Source organism: Thamnophis elegans, chromosome Z, assembly GCF_009769535.1.
Source record: "Thamnophis elegans isolate rThaEle1 chromosome Z, rThaEle1.pri, whole genome shotgun sequence".
NCBI lineage: Eukaryota > Metazoa > Chordata > Lepidosauria > Squamata > Colubridae > Thamnophis > Thamnophis elegans.
In genome coordinates this window covers 116,828,375-116,843,652 of record NC_045558.1, presented here as the reverse complement: position 1 = coordinate 116,843,652, position 15,278 = coordinate 116,828,375, and the positions used below count along the sequence as shown (strand labels likewise).

The 15,278-nt window shown below is 44.8% G+C and overlaps 2 protein-coding genes across 2 annotated transcripts in view; one reads left to right on the top strand and one right to left on the bottom strand.

The window, feature by feature from the left end:
- The first annotated feature begins 970 nt into the window (after positions 1 to 970).
- Positions 971 to 5,580, top strand: LOC116521093 (ferritin light chain, oocyte isoform-like). The gene is made up of 4 exons (XM_032235735.1): positions 971 to 1,223; positions 3,800 to 3,946; positions 4,511 to 4,636; positions 5,259 to 5,580. The coding sequence occupies exons 1-4, from the start codon at positions 1,122 to 1,124 to the stop codon at positions 5,415 to 5,417; spliced, it is 534 nt and encodes a 177-aa protein (XP_032091626.1). The 5' UTR covers positions 971 to 1,121; the 3' UTR covers positions 5,418 to 5,580.
- Positions 5,581 to 8,680: 3,100 nt separating this feature from the next.
- The window catches only part of GYS1 (glycogen synthase 1), a 46,081-nt gene continuing 39,483 nt past the window's right edge, over positions 8,681 to 15,278 (bottom strand). Inside the window, exons 16-17 of the mRNA XM_032237576.1 lie at positions 13,323 to 13,403; positions 8,681 to 10,191 (exon numbers count right to left, since the gene is read on the bottom strand). Coding sequence (XP_032093467.1) covers positions 9,883 to 10,191; positions 13,323 to 13,403 — 390 coding nt within the window. The 3' untranslated portion in view covers positions 8,681 to 9,882. The remainder of the gene's footprint in view (positions 10,192 to 13,322; positions 13,404 to 15,278) is intronic.

Sequence of the window (15,278 nt, the reverse complement as noted above, 5' to 3'; positions counted from 1 at the left end):
TTCTGTGACCCAGGCTAATATTCCACTACCGGTTCACCTGAACCGGTGCATACTGGTTCTGAAATCAATGCAGTGTGCAGCGGGAACCAAAAAAAGCCAATGCTAAATTGCATTAACAAAGGGATACAATCAAGATTAAGTGAGCTACTAATACCCCTCTATAAAGCCTTAGTAAAATCATATCAGGAATACTGCATCCAGTTTTGGTCACCACACTACAAAAAATATGTTGAGACTTTGGAGAAAGTGCGGAGAAAAGCAACCAGGATGATTAGGGGACTGGAGACTAAAACATATGAAGAACGGTTGCAGGAACTGGGCATGGCTAGTCTAGGGAAGAGAAGGACCAGAGGAGACATGGTAGCAGTCTTCCAATATTTGAGGGGCTGCCACAGAGAGGAGGGGGTCAAGCTATTTTCCAAAGCACCTGAAGGCCAAACAAGGAATAATGGATGGACACTGACCAAGGAGAAATTCAACCTAGAAATAAGGAGGAACTTTCTAACAATGAGAACAATCAACCAAAGTTGCCTTCAGAAGTGGTGGGAGCTTCATCACTGGAGACTTTCAAGAAGAGATTGGACTGCCATTTGGCAGAAATAATGTAGGGTCTCCTGCTTGAGTGGGGAAAGGGTGGGCTGGACTAGATAACCTATAGGGTCCCTTCCAACTCTGTTAATCTGTTTATCTGCCCTCCAAGTTAGAATCAGCCCTAATTAATGCTGCTACTGTGGTCACTTTCTGATCCTATACCTCAGAAGAGCAACAATACCCCGATAACATTTCCAGCGCTCCGGAGCTGGAAGGGAAGCCAAAGACTCGTTCGCAACCAGATTTCGCCCAATCTCAACTCACACACCCCCCTACGCCCAGCACCCCCTCCCATGTAGCCCAGGGGGGGCGGAGCCTCGCGTTTGCAGTCGGCGCGGAGGGAGGGTTTGTGGAAGAGCCTCCGACTGCCTATAAAAGGCTCCTCCCGGGATCGCTGCGCTCAGTCCAGACCTCGCTTTTGGCTTTCGTTCCTTCGCTCTTGCTTCAACAGTGCTTGAACGGAGCAGGATCGCAGCCACCCCGTCCTTAAGTACTTTTGCCAGCCAGTCCAACCAACCTCGACTTGCACCATGACCTCTCAGATCCGCCAGAACTACCAAGCCGAAAACGAAGCAGGCGTGAACCGCTTGGTCAATCAATTCCTTCAGTCCAGCTACACCTATTTGTCCTTGGTGAGTATCAAAAGGTAGAAATCGCCCCTTTTTCTCCTCTCTTCCTCTGATGTTTTCCTGGCTTTGCCTAACCCGGCGCCCTGCATTGATCTTGGAATACCGCTCCCACCATCCGTACCCATCACTTGGTACATATATGATGGGAGTTGGAGACCGGTGTTTCTGGAAAGCCTCAGGTTGCTTCGCCCCCCTCCCCCGTTTTTCCAAAAAGCCGCTCTCCGTGTGTGTGTGCAAAGCCAAGAAAACATTTTTCTCTCCTCTTAAGTGGTGGCTATACACTTAGGTGATTGGAGGGGCCCGATTGCTTTATTGGAAGAAACTAGCAAAAATACTGCGCTTTCCTGTAGTCCAGGATGGCGGACTGTTGCGTGGGTTGTTGTGATGTGCTACTGTGTACCACAGCCCCACCCAGCGAGTCCTTTTTTTTTTTAATCCGTCGACTCTGGCTGCTTCTGTTTATAAAATGCGTAAGAAAAACACTGCCCTCGCACCCCCCCTCCCCATCCTTCCCCCACCGTAGGCTCTGGTTTTAGACGGGCCTCTCCCTTCCTTCCTTCAGAAAATTCACCCCTCCGCTTTTTTCTTTTCCTGCTGTAACCATGGAGACCTAAGCACAGTTTTCCATCAGCTCTGCTTTTCTGTTCACTTGGCATTAGAGGAGAAAGAGAAAAGGTCTTTCTTCACGGGGTAGCTTATTGAGCCATGAAGCTAATCTTCCCCACCCTGCATCTCTGAATGTGTGGGACTTCAGGCTCCATCATCCTCATATATTTTTTGGGGGGGGGGGCTATACTAGCCCTGTAGGTTTCTTTGTCCTCTGCTTTTGATCTTTTTAGTATTCTGATTCTGTGTGAACTCTTTTACACATCAGCTTCTCCAGTTTTATCATACCACCAACAGCTCCCTTTGAGATTCTTGATAAGCCCCATTAATTATATACACATAGTCCTGTTTTTAAATGCGCCCTCAGGTTGTCTTTATTTATTCCAAATCCTGTGTATGTATGCATGTATGTATATATGAATAAAATATGTGTGTGTATGTATGTATAATATGTATGTGTATGTATATGTATGTATGTATGTACACACAGACACACACTCAATTTAGCCCTTAATCAAATTATTAAAAAGAGCTTGTCTAGTTCACCAGGCTGTTCTGGTTGGGGATGATGGAGATCGTATCCCATTCTGGTTAGGAAAGGTGCCATGGCAAATAATCCCTTTTGCCCTGTAAATAAGATACCTGTTGTTTGTCCTTGCTGTGTACTTGGTTTTGGCAAGGAAAGAGCTCTACACAATTTATGTTTTGATACAAAGTCCACCTCTTCATGTTTACCAATTATTGCATCCTCTAGAATGGTTTTAAGGGAGACACAAGATGAGGTTAATGATTTAATTATGTCAAACTTCTTTATCAGTACATAAACTAGAAACAAAGGCTGGACTGATAAACTCAGGAAGGGGCGATGGGCATTTTGGCTAAGGTTTAACTATGATTTGTTGAGTATGACAGCAGTTAAGTTTGGTTAGCCATGAACTATAGTTTATAAACCTCATCGGGCAGATTTTCACAATATGTTAAGCCATAAATGGAATGTTTTGGTTATTGGTAATAAAATTTAAATTACCATATTTTAGAAGCAAATAAACATTTTTTGCAGCTACCCATAAGTCTCTTATTTTTAGCACTTGTGGCCCATCCATATGGTAGGTATCAGGGAGATTTTCTTTGAATATGTAGAGACTTAGAAAAAACTTTCAAAGAAGTTAGGAATGCTGCTGGTCAGGGTTGAATTAGGCAATTCTTACATAGGGTTCATGTACCCATAACCACTGCTTTATTAATGCTTTTCCAGATGTATATCCAATTTTCTTGCTAAAGTGACTGTTAAAAATACACACACAAGAAACTGCTCAGTTATGCCTTGCATCAAACTGAAGATTTGCTGTAATCATAAAAATGGATTACTACATTGAATCTGGAAGTCAAGCTATATTTATTTATTTGTTCTAGCTTTTGGTCTTCTCCAGATTGATGGAAGGGGGGAAAGCACAGTACAAACCATTACTGTGGATTGGCTGCAAACCAGCATGTAAAACAATGCCATTAAAAAAAAAAAGTATATTAATGATTCTAGATAGCGTAGTTCATGCCACTTCCAAAATAAGATATAGCAGCAAAATATGGTTATGTACTACATTTCAAATCATAGGCTTTTTGGCTTTGCAGATTAGTTACAAATCTATTATTCTATTTTGGGGTCTTATCAAACTGTAATTACAGTATTGATTCCAATCCATGATGTGAGAAGTACGCTGGATTAAAACTGCCAGCAGTTGGGAATGCAGCCTGCTAAAAGATTTCTTCACTTAGTGATTTATTCACACAATAAAACCAAGCCTAAACAAACTATATTATAACATAGCACAATATGTGGATTAAATTAAAGGGAGGCTGCTGGGCTCTTTTTGTGTAAGTAGGCAATAGCGACTGAGCGATAATCCTACAGAAGCTTGGGTGTAAAGGCAATTTAAACCTCTGCCAATTCTAAACGCTTTCTTTCTTCTGCCCAGAGTTTTTACTACACCCGGGATGATGTGGCACTGTCCAAGTTCGCTTCCTTTTTCCACCACCTATCTGAAGAGAAGCATGAACAAGCGGAGAAGTTCTTGACTTTCCAGAACCGCCGTGGGGGCAGAGTTGTCCTGCAGGATGTCAAGGTGAGGATGTGGAAGTACATTGGGCCACACACAGGGCTGGGCTTCAAAAATTGCAGCAACGGGTTCACTGCCCCGTTGCTGGATGGGTGTTGTCTAGCCAGCGTCCTGCACCATGGTGGGGAAGGGCAGTTTTTTGTCTTCCCCAGGCTATAGAAGTTTTCTTTGAGCCTCTGGGAGGGCGAAAACTGCTTCCCCTGGGCTCCCGAGACCCTCCGGAGGCTGGAAACAGCCCCGTTTCTGGACTTCCGAAACCTCCAGTAGGCCCATTTTCCCCCCCTCCCCAAGCCTCCGTGCAGGCCTTTCACTTATCTGGCATGATGTACTGGTCGCATGGAGACTCCTGGGAGAGGAGGGGCGGAGCAGGCTTGGCCAGCCAGGGGTGGCATTTGGGGGTTCATTGAACTGGGCAGAATCCTAGCTAGAGGATCACCCAAATCCATGCGAACCCCCAGCAGCCCATCCCTGGGCACACAGGGGTTGAATGAAACCAGTGGTTGGCAGATAGGGGACATACATATAAGTGTAGTGCTACTGAGACATGATTAACGCTTTCTGATGCTCCAGAAACCAGAACAAGATGAATGGAAGAATGGAATCACTGCCATGGAAGCTGCCCTGAAGGTGGAGAAGAGCCTGAACCAGGCTCTGCTGGATTTGCATCGAACTGCCTCACACAATACAGATCCCCATGTAAGTTGACAGGAGAAGGTTTGCAGGGTTAGGTTCAGTCCCATTTTTCTATTACAGTAATGCCCATCAAGGTATCCTGGAATAATATGTTCTTTAATTACACTTGTCAAACTTTGTTTTGGCACATTCACAGAGGGTTAGTTAGGGAAAGGAGGATGGAGAACTTGCAGTTTTCCTCATTGGTTAAGCTGGGCAGTTAAGATTCAGCAAATCTGAACATCATGAGTTCCCCATTAAATTCACTCTAAACCACCCAGCTTAGGTGGTTGATGATTAAGTGAATTGTGATTGACACACCTTGGAGGAACCATCCTCCAAAGAACTCAACATCTGCTTTCAATTTTTAATGGTGTTATGGTTGAGTTCTTTGCATGGTGTATCACTTTTCTGCATTCCTATTGCCCTAAAACAAGGTTAAATGGATCCCACCTGGCCAACTATCAAGAATGCAGTGGGTGTTTTTTTTTTATTGGTAGAAGATAGGCTCAGCTGATTTTGAGGCTCCTAGTTCCTGATAGATTGGATGATTGGCAGGCATTAGTCCTTCTAATCCTTGGACTATTTAAGATAGGCAAGCTTTTTCTGTGGCATCCTTGAATTAAAACTCCTTTCTTTTCCTAAGCTTTGTGACTTCTTGGAGACTCACTATTTGGATGAGGAGGTGAAGTTGATCAAGAAGCTGGGAGACCATGTGACCAACCTGAAGCGTGTGCGTGCCCAGGAGGATGGCCTTGGGGAATACCTGTTTGACCGTCTCACTCTGGGCGAATCCAGCGACTGAGCCCAGAGGTGTTGACTCCCTCCCAGCTCCTACAGCCTTAAATGTATTAAAAGCTGGCTGCTCAATAAATATGGCCTCTGTACCCCTATCCATTTTTGGGGGGAGGGGGAGGGAAGGAGCTGAGTCTGTAACTGGCATTAAATAAACTTGGCATTAAGCACTATGTCCTGTGTATGTGTATGTAATTGGGAGAATGTATAGTGGATATGGCTGTCCTTCATAATGTTTTGGCGACTGTTGCATTAGTTTAGAGCAAATGTTTGTTTAATTCAGGATCCGGTCAGAAATAATGACCAGTGAACACACATAACCAAGGCCAAACAAACAATCCTCCTAATATAAACTCCATTTAGTGCTGATGGAAGGTTTGAAATAGGAGTCATATGGAATTGGAAGTTCTAGGTAAGGAATACAGAAAAAAAATTTAACAGGACTGTACCACAAATGCTGGTAGGACAATTTTTTTTGCTTGCTTTTAGTGAGGATTTTAAATTTCTTTCACTTAATGTGGCATCTGTATACTGCTGCCCACTAAGTTGCAAGAAATGACATTGCTAATTTACACCAAAGGTAGTCAGAAGGGATCCTGTTGCCAACTCAATGCAGAATCGACTCGTAGATGCTGATATAATTAGAAAGTGTTCACGAAGGAGGCTGTGTGATTGTAGTCGGCAGCTTCCTAGTGTCTATGCTTGATGCATTTTGCAAACTCAATCCCAATTCTGCTTATCTAATGGAAGAACAGAGAGTAATGGGGTTGGACGAGGCCTTCTCATCCAACACCCTGCTCAAGCAAGAGATCTTAGATCATTCCTGACAATCTCTTATTGCAAACCACCCATGACTGAGCACACACAATTTCTGGAGGCAAGCTATTTCACTGATTAATTCTCACTGCCAGGAAATTTATCCTTGGTTCTAGGTTGGATCTCTCTTTACTTCGTGCCCTGCCCTCAGGTGCTTTGGAGAATAGGCTCACACCCCCTCCCCACGCACATTTCTGTGTGAAGTAGTGCTCTTAGAAGACTGCTATCAATTCTGATTGCAGGATTTGAAATTACAATGAAGCTTACGATTTGAGTTAATTTTAATGGGCAAATATGTTTTGCGCCTAAGCATTAAGCATATAGAATTGTACCTGTAGTTGCCCTATCTGCATATTAAAAAATCATAGTTAATGCACCCATCAGAAAGTTAACTTGTGTACTGTGTTCTCAACAAGACACATGGAATTAGAGGTGAAGGCAGAACCTTGAGCCTGCAATACATAAATCAATTGTTTTAACTCTGAGATACACCCTTTTGCATCATGGCCATCCCTTCCTATGAAGGGGCTGCTTTTCCAGTGCTATCATCAGCAATCCAGCAGGCTTTAACATTTAGTGCCTATTATTTTCAACGGCTATTTCTGCCTAGGATAAGGGCGAAGTCCCAAGGAGGATATGAAAGCCAGCAGATTCAGAAGAGTCTTTTCTACAGCACAAGGCACACTTCCCATTTTCCAAAACAATTTCCAAAGCAAACTTTATTCTGAAATTTGTTTTTTTCATTGTCTGTTTTTCCACACAAAGGGGGAAGGAGAAAGAGATACAACAAAATTCAAGCATTTTTTTTGACATCTATAAATAAAAATCTAGATGGGGAAAAGTTGGAGAAAAGAGAAAAGGGGTTTAAGGCCCAACCAATGTTCTGCGCTCCGTTAAAATTGTCTTCCCAAATTTAGTGCCAAGTAGGTCGGGAATTTGCAGGGCTGTATCCCAAAACACCTGGTTCTTCACACATGATTGCATCACAGAATTATGAGAAAGGAAGTCCACATGATTTTAAAAAAAAAACTGGTTTTCCGTATTGATCAATAAAATTGGCAGAAGCAGAACAGAAAGCGTTCTTGAGTGTGTTGGCATCTGCTTTGCCTTTTGAGGTAGTTGCCTCTCATGCTAAGGGTGGGTATTATGTGGATAATACCCACATAACAGGTAATTAAGTCTCCCAGACTCAAGGAATACTTCTTTGCTGCATGTCTGCACTATAATACCTGCTTTGGTCATAGCTATGTCGTCCTTGGTACAGGGTCACACCATTCTGTACTGCGTCGTCAGCAAAGCCCTCATCGCAAACATTACAGTATAGGATAGGGACAGTTCAACAGCTCTGGCTGATTCTCAGATGCAACCAACCAAATCCATCTAGAGCAGCGGTTCTCAACCTGTGGGTCACGACCCCTTAGGGGGCCGAACGACCCTTTCACAGTGGTCGCCTAAGACCTCTAGGGCCTAGAGTCAATAACTGGAGAGGGGAATTAATTTGCCTGATGTTAGCCAACGGGAGCATTTACCAACCTCGGTGTAGAAAGGGAGGCGTTTTGGAGCGACAGCCTCTGCACCGTAAACAGCTGGTTTCCGGTGCCTTCTGGGAAATGTGGTCTTAAGGCGCTCTTTTCACCTGCCAAGATGCCACTGGCTCCGGGATTAGTCAGTGGCGGCCCTCAGGTGTAGTAGACATATGGTGGCGGGGGGCACGAAGAAGCAGGTGGGGAGGATGCGGTCACCGGAGAGTCGCCAACTGGAAGCTTAGCACCACTCACCCTTCAGCCAGTCATAAAGGTGGCCAATGGCAGCAGGCAAAGGAGTTGGGCAGGTGGCGGCCTTGGCACAGGAAAACTGGCAGCGGCAGCTTCCTGGCGGGCACTGAAATGGTGCATTTCAGCTGCTTTTTGCGCTGCTTTCCTGGGCCTAGTAAGGAGACAGGAAAGCCAGGAGGCGAACGAGCCGGGCAGTGCATTGAGTGACAGCCGGCTTAATTCTCTGACGACCCTGTGGGCGCCTTGCCCTTATGGCCCAGCCTGCAGCTTCCTGGGAGTCCGGGGTTGGGCGCTATCCTCTGGAGCCTTTGAAAGACCGACAGTCGGCAGACCCAATTGAGCTGCCCCACTGGTGAGAGATCCAGCAGGGATCTCTCTGCCTTCCTTAAGAAGCAAACATTGCCCTGCTAGAATAGGCGCTTCTTGGCCTGTTTTTTTTTAAGCCTAATATACAGGTAGTTCTCAACTTACCAGCCCACACTTGAGCCCAACATTTATGTTGCTAAGTGAGAAGTTTGTTGTGGGTTTTGCCCTGTTTTACCATTTTTCTTGCCACATCTGTCAAGTGAATCAGTGCAAATTAAGTTAGTAACACTATTGTTAAGTGAATCAGGCTTAAAAATTCATAACAGTAGCAAAATTACAGTTATGAAGTAGCAATGAAAATAATTTTATGGTTGGGGGGGTCACCCCAACACGAGGAACTGTATTAAAGGGTTGTGGCATTGGGAAGGTTGAGAACCACTGATCTAGAGCATCAACGGCTTGCATCGTTCTAACAGAAACCGCTAAGGGAGTTTAACCTAATGGGCAATGTGATTATCCAGAACGCTCTCTTTCTCTCATGAAGATTAAAGATGTGAGCTGGAGAGCTGATGGGTTTTACACTAGCTTATGCTCGGGATGTGCTAGAACAGTGATGGCTAAACTGTTTGGCACCGAGTTCCCAAAATGCAATGCGCATGGGTGCACGTCCCCTGTGCATGCGCCCTGCCTCCCGCCCTTTTCAGAAAACCTTTTTGTTAGAATCTTTGCTCTAAATAGCTTTGCAAATTCCTTTCCAGAAACAGACAGAGCTGACTGACAAACAGTCCCAAAGTATGAATTGAGATTGTCTGGACATATTATGAAACATCCTCTTTTTTTTTTCTTTTCTTTTCTTAAAAAAAAAAGGCTCTGCTTAAAGAAGAGCCGAGTCATGGCTTTTAAAGGAAGTTTCCAAACTCCCTAAAATCCTGCTGAGCATACATCCTCCCTGGGCCTCCATGCCAACCCTCTAGGGTTACGCAACAGAATAATAATATTAGATGCATTCATTTTATGAGCATCGTTTAAAAGGCCTGCTCTGTTTCTGGTTCAATGAAACCTTTGTTGGTAGGGAAGGGGGGGGGGGAGTTGGGTAACATAATATCTTCCCTGTGTCCTTCTCATGAAGGCCTCCCCTTTTCCCTTTTCTCCCATTATTATTATTATTTTTTAAAGAAATCAGCAAGGTTCTTAAGACCTGGAGAACGCCTTCCAAAACATCAGCAGCATATGGAGTGTGTTTGGGGAGGAGAACGCAGGAAGGTACACTCTTACTCTTGCTCAACACAAGGATGTTGTCTTGTGTTCTGAAAAAAGAGCCAATGGGTCACTTCCTGACTCCTTCCCGAGGAAGAAGTCCTCCACCCTTGGCATTCTGTGATCCAGAGAAGACTGTCTTACTGTCCTTTAACCGAACTATGTCGAGTGTGAGAACCCAACACTTCTGCCTGGAGCACCCTAGAACTTACAACTCTAGACTTATTTCAGAATGCAGCGCTAGGTAGCAAGCTCTTGAGGATAGGGGGAGGCGTGGGAAAAAATAGCAGGCGGGCGAGTCAAGACAACCATCCTACCCACCTAATTCTTCTCTTCGATCAGAGAATTGGTGGGGCTGCTCAGGTCGCTGGGGCTGCTGGGGATGGTGGGGGTGCTAGCATTGGAGGAGTTGCTAGCCTCGCTAGACCCCTTCTTGGAGCGCTTTCGCCACTCGGGGACTGGACCCATCATGGATGGGGGTTTGATGTTCTGTCTGTCTTTTTCTGCCTCTTCTTCCTCGTCGTACCGTTCGTCATCCTCTTCGGTCTCGCTGTGATGGGGGCTGGAATGGCGGGAGATGGAAGGAGAGGGTGGGACGGAGGCTGGGCGGGGGTAGCGGAAGCCCTGAGCCTGCAAGGTTGAGGACAGGGGAACAGAGGGAATGGAAGGGGGAGGGGAAAGAATGGCGAAGAATCAATCAATGTCACATAGCATCCCCCTCCCCCCTGCCTTCCACCACTTTCTAGGACCCTGGAACACTTTTTTTTCCCAAATCACCCTTTCTAGCATCTCCGCTTCTAGTTCATTTTTCCAAGATGAGAACAATACCTGGCCTTTGACAAGCGCATTCCGGGCAACAGAGAGAGGGCCAGGACAAAGAGTGGCCAGGTCAAAATTAAAACCATTGTTATGAAATGCCATCAATAAAATAGCATTCTCTTTCATTAGCCACTTGTATTAACTCCCCCCCCCCCATTCTAGCACAGTTTGGATCACAGAGATAATATTGAAAAGAGGGTTACTAGGACCTGCATCATGGACTTCTATCTCAGGGTATGCAAAGATCCCCCTTGCACATATTTGCTAGTCGTTCCCGATTCTAGGGGGCGGTGCTCATCTCCGTTTCAAAGCCGAAGATCCAATGCTGCCCAAAGACATCTCCGGGGTCATGTGGCTGGCATGACTTAACACCGAAGGTGCACGGAGCGCTGTTACCTTCCCACCAAAGGTGGTTCCTATTTTTCTACTTGCATTTTTACATGCTTTCGAATTGCTAGGTTTGGCAGAAGATGGGACAAGTAAAGGAAGCTCCCTCCGTTACACGGCGCTAGGGATTCGAACCACCAAACTGCCGACCTTTCTGATTGACAAGCTCAGTGTCTTAGCCATTGAGCCACCATGTCCCAAAGTAGAATCTATTTTGCCCTTTTATTAGAACTTTGATGTTCACCAACTGGAACTGGTTCAAATAAATGGACAGATCCTACAAATTTGAGGCAGGGCTCCACTGAAAATTTGCTCAGCTACGAGTTTGTGATCAATAGTAGAACAAAATCACACACTAATCTCCTCAATGCTGGTTGTAGCCTGCATTTCTCTACACAACCGGTGTTTCTCAGGCATTGCATCGTCTGAAGCCCCGTTCTGGGCTTGGCAGCCTTTCTGCGATCCCTTCGCTTTGCGGAGAGAGGGAAGCAGCGTGGAGTTGGACTGCCTGAGCCAAAGGGGTCCACAGGATCTTGAGACCTGATTTTTGAGCAGTACTGATCCATTCCACTCTTTCCTTTCCCTTTCTGTCCTTCTTCTATCTTCCTTTTCCTTTCTCTTTTCTTTTCCTTATTTCTTTTTCCCTTTTTTCTTTTCCTTTACCTTCTCTTCCCTTCTTCATCCTTTCCTTTCTTCTTTCCCATTTCCTTTCCTTTTTCCTTTCCTTCTTTTCCATTTCCTTTCCTTATTTCCTTTTCCCTTCGTTTTTTCTTTTCCCTTCTCTTTCCCCTTCTTTATCCTTTCCTTTCTTTTTTCCAATTTCCTTTCCTTTCTCTTCTCCCCCTTCCCTTCCTTCCTTCCTTCCTTCCTTCCTTCCTTCCTTCCTTCCTTCCTGGGAGTCTGAGGGAGGGGGAGGGGACCCTTTTCCTCTTTGCCCCCTTCCCCAACATCTGCTCTGATGGCAATTATGGCTAAAAAAATTCAGGTGCTCAGGCATGAAAACGTGCCGCTCAAACACTATACTTTTCCGCACACACTGAAAAAAAATTAGAGGGAACATTGTTGGTGACTCTCAGAGACGCCTTGCCAAGTTCTGCAGATATCGGCCTGTCAGCTCTCCACGCCAGATAAGGTCTGTGACTGTGAATCCTCCCTTGAAAGACTTCGCTGGATGTGAATGAGCAGAATTCAGTCAATTAATAAAAGGTTTTTTTGTCGGCACAAGGAGTTTGCTTCTGCTCTTAGGAAGCCGCAGTCAAAACATTAAGCAAGAAAGTTATTAAGTGAGCCTTGCCCCATTTTACGACCTTTCTTGCCACAGTTGTTAAATGAATCACTGCAGTTGTTAAGTTAGTAACATGGTTGTTAAGTGAATCTGGCTTCCCCATTAATTTTGACAGAAGGTCCCAAAACGGGATCACATGATCTTGGGACACAGCAATGGTCATAAATATGAGTCCGATGCCATCTGATTCTTGATCATGTGACGAGGATGCTACAATGGTCTTAAGTGTGAAAAATGGTCATAAGTCATATATTTCAGTGCCATTGTAACTTTGAACAGTCACTACCTGTAGTGGGCTATCATCTGAGCTAATGCCGGATTTTAAAGTCCTCAGCTTACAACCACAATTGAGACCAGAATTAAGCAAGGGGATTGTTAAGTGAGTCACAGCTAATTCCACAGCCTTTTTCTGCCACGTTTTTAACCAAAACCTGTAGTTGTTAAGTGAATCCTGTGGTTGTTAAACAAATCTAGCTTCCCTCATTGATTTTGCTTGCCAGATGCTAGTGGGGAAGGTCCCAAATGGCATTCACATGACCCTGGGATGCTGCAACTCTGGTAAACACATGCCAGTTGCCAAGCACTCAAATTTTGATCATGTGACTGCAGAGATGCTGCCATCCGTTCTAAGTGCGGCGATTGGTCTTAGTCACTTTTTCCCAATGCCATTGTAACTTTGAATGGTTATTAAATGAACAGTTGTAAATCAAGTTGTAAGGGGGGCCAAAGCAGGGGTGGGCTTCCGGCTGCCATTACTACCGGTTTGGTAGTAAAAAAACATTTGTGGACGTGCATGCACGTTTGCACTTAAAATGATCTGCGCATGTGCAGAACATTAAAAAAGGAATAAAAATTAAATTTATTCAATGAATCTTGTTCTGCACATGTGCAGAACATTAAATCAAGATGGCGCTGCCGAGGATAGAACCGGTACGATCATGTTCCCGCTCCCCCAGAGTTACTACCTATTTGGCCGAACCTGACTGGATAGGTAAGAACCTACCTCTGGATCAGAGGTGTTATTCTACCAGTTCAGACCGGTTCGCCCGAACTGGTAGTGGAAATCGAGGGTGGCTCCGCCCACCTACCCTGGCTCTATGGCATCCCATTTAGGCCCTTTTTTTTGCCAGAAGCGCATGTGCAGAGGTGGGAGCGCGCCCACAGTTCACATTTGTGAACCGGTAGGGAAAGTAAGTGAATACCACCCCTGAAGGGACCCCATATAAGGCTTATTATGTCTCTTTCCTCTCCCATGAGGGACCTCACTTACCGCAGTTGTTTCGTGTGGCTCATAGGTGAAGTTATCAGGGAATGCCTTTGCGAGGGCCATATGCCGGGCATACATGTAATACTGCAAAGAAGAGAATGGTGGGAGAAAAGAGAAAATGAATGCTGGCATTCTGCCCCCACCGCTGAATTTCTTCCCATTCCCACTGCAAGCATCGGAATTTGTTTTCATTCAGGCAGTCAACACACTTCTGGTTTCCAAAACATGTGGAAAATATTCCCCTGGTCCCAGAACTGCAAAATCATCTGCTTGGTTCTAGAACAATTATTTTCCGTCTTCAAGAATTGATGGGATCAGGTTTGTCTACATTCAGGTTCTTTGATGGGTAGAAGGCGATTGGGGAGGGGGGGGTGTCTGATGTGGATAAGCAGGGGAGCTTTCTCTGTATGTGCGGCACTGTAAGTGTGGCATACTTTGCCCTGGGCAGCTCAATTCTTACGTTGCTTTTGCCTCTGTCTATGGAGATTCTCAGTCATCCAGGTCATGGTTGTCCCAAAGGTGCTTTTTTAAGAGGAACTGGACTTCCTTGTTTTTTCTTGAATGGTGTGGAGTATGAATGGTTTTCTAGAAAAAAATGCAGACTACAGGAACCATTTGCACTTCAGTCTGAGATGCAGTCAACAGAGACTTGCACCTGTCTTCAATAGTGAAGGGACACAGGGCAGAAAACATCCTGCAGCCAAGAAGGTTCCATACGTATTTGCACAACTCAGGTGACCCGAGGACAGAGATAAACCTCCAACTGGCTTCAACAATTCTCTAAAAGAATGCAAATGACCAGCTGTCTGCAAGGAATATAAACCCTTCCATTCCCCACCGTCCAATCATAGCTGAAGAAGCTTCTTGGATGAGAAGCGAAATGTCTTCAAAGAAAAAAAACCAAGGAAGTCCAGTTACCTCCTGAAAAAACACCTTTGGGACATTTTCATCTGTGTAACAAAGTGGTCCCCGTCTCTTGATCTGTCAACTGGCATCGGGCTGCGGCATGCCAGAAACTGGGCTGCACAAACAAGCAAAGCCCCATCCACCGAACGTAGACAGTATGTCCTTGGAAAACTTCTCTCCACGGAACTGGTCCCTGGTACTCTCAAAAGGTTGGGGGCCTCTGGACTGTAACCTTGTTTGAAATCCATGACTAACGTGAGTTGATATGGCTCAAAACAAATGAGCCATATCAACTGGGTGAGATCAAAACATGGTCCCCATCTTCCCCAACCAACTTTCTTTTCTGTAGGTGGTGAAGAAGAGGCATTTTTGTCAGCCTACGAAAAAAAAAATCCAGCAAATTGGCAAATGCCATATTACTTCCTGAACTGCACGATTGTAGAAAAGAGACAGGTGAGGGATAAGGGCAAGTTACGATATTTTAACGGTTTGTTTAACTTCCTTTTGATTTTAGGAATGAATGAACTTTGCGCCCCATAATGAAGACCTCATAACCACATCAAAACAATAAGATGTTGCCTACTTCTGAATAAATGAAATTAATTCATGTTTGCAGCAATTTATATCGCAGCTTGTGCACTGGAATGCTTTCCTATAGAAATATATCTTTCCATTTAAAAAATGAATTATTTTGAAGAATATACTAGATCAGTAGATTTACAGTAACCTTTTTCTTATAATGAAAACATGGGTAGACCGAGGGTTGTGACCACAATTGGCACCAGAACTTCTGTCACTAAGCCATGTGATGTTAAGTGCACTGTGTCCAATTTTATGTCCTTTTTGGCCATGGTCCCTAAGTGAATGACCACACTTGTTAAGTGAATCTCGTGGTTGCTAAATGAATCCTGTTTCCCACTCACAATGCTGCAACTGACACACAAAACCATGCCAGTTGCCAAGTGCTCCTCAATTTCTGATCATGTGACCACAGGGATATTTTGATGGTCATAACTGTAAAATGTGGTTGTAAGTTTTCACCCCCTTCATAAT